At 33.5% G+C, this 6,346-nt stretch overlaps 1 protein-coding gene across 2 annotated transcripts in view; it reads right to left on the reverse strand.

Annotated features, from left to right (window-relative positions):
- Nucleotides 1-6,346, reverse strand: part of LOC110024757 — a gene marked incomplete at its 3' end in the record, with an annotated part of 56,453 nt that overhangs the window by 29,414 nt on the left and 20,693 nt on the right. The window contains 5 exon segments of one of the 2 annotated variants that reach the window (XM_020724904.1): nt 4,425-4,498; nt 4,797-4,919; nt 5,039-5,169; nt 5,253-5,401; nt 5,613-5,759. In XM_020724904.1, coding sequence (XP_020580563.1) covers nt 4,425-4,498; nt 4,797-4,919; nt 5,039-5,169; nt 5,253-5,401; nt 5,613-5,759 — 624 coding nt within the window. 2 annotated transcript variants of the gene reach the window in all.

Genomic DNA, 6,346 nt, shown 5'->3' on the forward strand with positions numbered 1-6,346 from the left:
CGCCGCAAGCCGCAGCTGCCGCCATCGCTACCCAAATAAAATCTTACATTATTTTCAATTTACTTCAAACCAAATAAAAAAATATAAAGTCTTGCATTTATTTTACAGTGAACCAACCAACCATAAAGTATTTCAAATACATTGTAATAACAGTACTGTGCAAACGTTTTATCTTGTACTTAATTTTCAGCAAACCAAACAACACCTAAAAGAAACAAAACAAAAATGACAATTGCATGAAAACAATGAGAAAATGATAGGTAATTAGCATGTCTCTGTGCGGCAAGAAAGATGAGGTTGAGTAATTTTGTTATTGAACTTTATAATATTAAAATATGACAACAAAATTCATTAAAAGGCATCATTGATTTTTTTTAGAAAAGTTCATACAAATATCTAATCAAAATAAATCAAAAGCTTCATTAAACAAAATGGTTTAGTATCAATTTTTAATATGTCTCAACAATAATAATTAATATTGAATGCATATGATATCTATTTAAATATAGACTGAGAAAAAAATAAAAAAAAAAGATCCCAAACTATTTGTATGTGGCTATATCATCCCCAAACTATTTAGTCTCTATTTTAGTCATTCAAAACAAATTATGATCCCATATAGTCCTGAATTAAAAAATAACAAAAAAATGTGTAAAATTTGATGCCTAAAAGGAATTTAAAGTTTTTTTTGGATATTTTTACATTTTCCTACCTTATGTTACTCCATTCCTTACCTATCGCAGATGAAAGGAAGCAGTCGGCCCAAGAGAAGGAGCTCAAGTTTGCGGGTCATTTTATTTTGCAAAAAATTTATGGGTCTTTTTGGGGCAGTCGCAGCTTATCCAGCTTATCCAACTTATCCAGCTTATCCAGATCAACAAATTTTTACTGATAAGTTGTTGATCAGCAGCTTATCTTGATAAGCTGGCTACCGGCTAGCTGTTTGGTTTGTGCGTTTGAAAAATAACTGATTTGTAGTTGTTTATGGATAAATGATCATTTTTCTCTTGTTCTGAATAAGTTGTTTAGCTATTTGGTTTGTGGACAAACAACTAATTTGCAACTTTTTTAATAGTCGTGCGCCATTCTTAATGAAATATGCCAAGCTTATTGAAACAAATATGTTGGGCCAGCTTATACTAGAATTGAAACCTAATCTAACGCACATTTTGGCATTCCTAGAAGCAAGCATAAGGACATTAGCAAAACCATAGAGAACCCGCAATATCTAGCTCTCCAAGCTGCAATGAACCAAACTGCATGCTCCTATGCTTGAAAACTAGTCTTACAAAAGTAAGAGTTGATAAGAAATGAGCCATGTTACAAGTTCCAAAATAAAAACTGGCATAGTAAACACATCAGATTCTTTACCATCTGATCAACTAACATCAAGATTGTTTTCAAAGAAAATTTCCTTCCATAATAGACAAACAAATGCTCAAGACTAGGACCAAGCAAGTCAAAAACATGGGCATTGTCCTCCCATCCAAACCACATCATTTTGTATTTGGAAAACCACCCATGCATATGAAATTAGAAGTACTTTCAATCATTAGCCATCTAAACAAGCACTATTCAAGAAATGACAATAAACAAAAGGAGCATTTACGAACATACCACACAATTCTTATGTATTCACATATCATCCAACCTTTGATAGATTTAACAAATTTCATTGTCATTCAAATCACGTTTTCAAACTTCAAGCGACCAAAAGAGCCTAAGAAAAGCAGTGGGATCACAATTTATATCAACAACAAACCAAATACTTGAAACAAACCGACACACACACAAACGAATTTAGGAAAAAAATTAACCAAGCTTCCTAGATAAACACACCAAAATCTATTTCCCAAAATAAATTAACAGCAGCACCAGTTCTAGAAGGTAGCGGGAACAAAAAGGGGACCGAATAAGAGCTTAATAAATTAATTCATGCAGGTAAATCAAATCAGAAGTAGAAAACAAAAATATAAACCAACGCTCAGAGAAGAAAGCAACGGATGTATACTCACAATCTTGACAGTGATGATCTCGAAAGAGCCAACAAGCCGCTCAGAGAAGAAAGCAACGGATGTATAATGTATACTCACGATCTTGACAGTGATGATCTCGAAAGAGCCAACAAGCGAATGATGAAACCAAAAAAAAAAAAAGAAACAAATAAGAAGGCCGGCAACGACGATTGGCCCAGAAAGAATAGCAAACAATTGAAGAAGATTTCACCTAGGTAGATCTCGTCGAAAGATCCACTTCTTTTGGTCATAAGGAAGAGGAGTAGAAGGAAGACCATGACGTGTGGGGAATACGGGGACTAGCGCGGTCGCACGAGAAGGAGAAGGCATGGGAGGGATTTGCTGCTGAAATACAGTCCATCGAAACGGGAAGCGTGGTCAATCCCGAGACCCGCTTCTTTTAATAAAAAGTAAAGGGCGCTTTTAAACCGCCCGCTAAACGCTCGAACCAAACACATGGGAGGGATTTGCTGCTGAAATACAGTCCATCGAAACGGGAAGCGTGGTCAATCCCGAAACCCGCTTCTTTTAATAAAATGTAAAGGGAGCTTTTAAACCGCCCGCTAAACGCTCGAACCAAACATAATTTTGGCATTTTCAAAACGCCAAATGCAGCAATAAACTGCCCCAAACGCACCATATGTCCAACTTGCTTCCAATGGATTCATATATTTTGTTGCAAAATATTAAAAAGTTTTTACACCGATGAAATAAATTTAGCTAAAATTATTCATTCCAAAACATTAATGTTTCTCTTTATTCGATATTTTTTCTTGACATTATCAAAAATTTTTCCAAGTTAGATCAATTTTTTCTAAAATGTTTAATAACTTTTCTTTTAATTTTGAAAAATAATTATAAATTTTCAGATTTCCTAAAACAAGCATCCCCTACAACTTCTGACAGAACTTACCTCTCACTTTCATAAATTATAATTGTTAATTTAAGAGGACTAAAAAGAATCAATTTTGTACAGTTTACTAAAAATAGATAAACTACTTTGAGCGTTTTCACCTAAATAATATTGCTACACAAATATAGGATTGTTGATGGGCAATATACTAGTTATCTTCCTAATAACCACTACATTAATAAATCATTAATTATTAATTAATAATAGTGATTTTAATCTATTATTTATCATCTCTGATATTATGCAGTATTAGCCTACATGTGAACAGAGTTTCACGCATGATCATCATTAATTTATTAAAGCTTCACTTTGGATAGTTTTTTTACTAGCTTTGTAGAAGGAAAAATAGTTTAAAAAAAACAGTAACCATTCAGATGATAGAATTTTCACATTGTTTTTAAAAATGTGTCATATAATAGCCTCTTTTGAGAAAGCATAATAAAAATTGTAGTTTGAAATTAGAAAAGTAGCTTTTAACAACAAAAGTAAAATAACGATGAGCCACCCCACGCAGGCCAGAATTCGATTCAAATGCAAATGGCAGAGCATACGAGGTACGCCCAGTGAATGAGACCACAATAATGCAGGATGTGGGGAAGGGTAGACAAACACAGTCCAAACTATGCAGTGTAAAGTGGCTAATCATGTTGATCAAACCTACAAAATTCAAATCACAATGGAAGCAATCCAACCATTACATGAGGCCAATCCTCTCCAAACAATTAAATACTATTGAACTTAAGGAAAAATAGACCACATAATTATCAGAAACAAAGTACAATGATCAAAATAAATGGAAAATCTGTAGAAAACAACCGATCAAAGAAACATAATATGGCAATTCAATCTAGCAATCATATGCTATATAAAAAAAATAGTGGCATATCATCTATTTCTTCGCTTCAACTCTTTCAGTAATTAAAACATTAGAACGCACATTCAAATGTGAAAAGGGGAGAAACTACTTTATCAATTATAAATGAAATGATGATAAGGCTGATGATGATGATGATAAGAAAATCAAATCACATAGTAGCATAGTAAAAGCAAAAACAAAAAAATGTAGAATAAACAAAACATTGTTATCTCTTTGACAAGTAAGCTCCTTAAAACGCATACTCAAATGTGAAAAAAGGATAAACTTTTTTATCAATTATATATGAAATGATGATAAAGCTGATGGTAATGATAGTAAGAATTAAATCACAATGTACCATAGTAAAGGCAAAAACCAAAAATTGTAGAACAAACAAAACATTGCTTACCACTTCGAGAAATAAGCTCCTTTAATATTTTAAGCAAATTAACTACAAAACAATACAAAATGCAAGGTGGAACTATGAAAAAACAAGCCAAACTACAAGATATGTATGGACTGACATTGCCAATAGATATTCTAAAATGAAGTAATATACTGCATCAAAGTGAAATGCATATCTGTAGAAAAAAATCAAAACAAAGCATATAAATGGAGCATACACTTGTTAACTACGTACCACATATGTGCACATTCAAAAGGTGGACTTGGAGGATCCATTTTGTATCCGCGATGTACAATTAAAAGTGCTATCTGAAAAAAACATAACCAAAAGATAAACGATTAATATGAAAAAACATAACCAAAAGATAAAAGATTAATATGAAAAAAATACATAAGCAACGATAAAAAAAAGTATTTAATTTGGCAAAGACTAGTATGAATCAAGCCCACGGCAAAACTCATAACATACTTGACCTAAACGGAAACAATCAACTAAATTATTGAAAAAGCAAACCTTGCGAGCATTTTTTCTCATCAGGTCACTGAAATTGCTACTCTGGGTTGCGGAAACAATCAACTAAATTATTGAAAAACTGCAAAAGCAAACCTTGCGAGCATTCTTTCTCATCAGGTCACTGAAATTGCTACTCTGGGTTACTTGATGCAAAAGAAAATACAGTAAATTCCTTCTCTGTTTTTCATGCTCGCCATCCTGGTGGGCTTCAAGAGACTATAAAATGCACAATTGAAACCACAAATTATGCATAGTTTGCAGAGAGAAGCTGGTAAAGCCTAGAAAACATCACTTGCCGAAAAACATCAACTAAATAATAAGATTAGCTGGCTTGCCTGCAAAAATGGGAGGAAAAGGTCAAAAATTTCCTTGTGGCTTTTCTCGTTTCTGGAATGAAAACATTGACCCAATAGAGTGTTACGCATCACGCTGGGTGACAATGCAGTCCTCAGCCAAAGTTTACTACCTACAAGTAGAGCACAATTGAAAAGAATTAAGATATTAAATGTATAGACTTCCTATGACAGAATACACCAACAGAAAACCCACCAAGAATTTCAAATGATATCCTCAAACAAGCAACAGCATAGGAAAAATCCAGTGTGTCACCACTGACATGGTTAAGAACGATGCTCAGGAAAACAGGGTATCTCTCTAATATCCCTTCCTCATATGCAGGGGCCTCAAGAAATCCAAGCCTATCTTAAGAGCAACGTATTACAAAAAACAAAAAAATGATAAAAAGAACAAAGGAGTGGGTTCAGAAAGATTGCACAAAACAAGTAGCCTTTTACATAGAATTGATTACAGCAAGTATTTGCCATGAAAAGACTACCCTACAGAAAGAAAAACTAAGGCTACTCTACAGCAAGAAAAACTAAGGCAGACTTTGATCCTTAGTGTACATACAGAGCTTTCACTCCAATCCAAACAGTTGTCCGCTCAAGTTGTACTCTTGGCCTTGAATTATCCATGGTTAACGGAGGAACCTCAGTCCCCAAAAAGCAAATGTATTTCTTTAAAAGAGGCTGCAAAGGATCCAGATCTGCTGCACTCCTAAAAAACAATGACATTAACATAAAAATAAAATAATAAAAAAAACGAAGCATAACAAAAAGGCATGTTGAATTGCCAATGTAAAAAGCAGCTGTGGATAGAAGTAACAAATAGATTGGAAAGTATATCATCAAATAAAAGTAACATCACTCACAATAATGAAAAAGAGTCACTGCGAACTTGTCAAAACTGCAGCAGTTCAACTTTAAATTATTGAGTTAAAAAAAAACTGTTGTATTAAATGACATTAACAATGAGAGAAATTTCTGTCAAAACAACGATATGCTTAGCATAAATGCATAAGTACCGCCTTCATATTAGAAAAGCATGTACCCAAAAAAAATTAATAAAAAGAAAGAAGTGTAGCTTGCAGCTTTTTTGTGGTCAATTATCTTACAAGCAAGCCACTTCCCCAGTTCAATCAGAAAAAAATTGGACAACCAGGGATGACTTGCCTCCTTGAACGAAATACAGACAAACATTCTTTGCAACAGCTGTGGATATGAGTATCAACCAGATCTGCATCGATATTATACTACACTTGTGGATATGATGAGTATCAACCAGATCTGCATCGATATTATACT

The sequence above is a fragment of the Phalaenopsis equestris genome, unplaced genomic scaffold (assembly GCF_001263595.1).
Source record: "Phalaenopsis equestris unplaced genomic scaffold, ASM126359v1 Scaffold000273, whole genome shotgun sequence".
Lineage (NCBI taxonomy): Eukaryota > Viridiplantae > Streptophyta > Magnoliopsida > Asparagales > Orchidaceae > Phalaenopsis > Phalaenopsis equestris.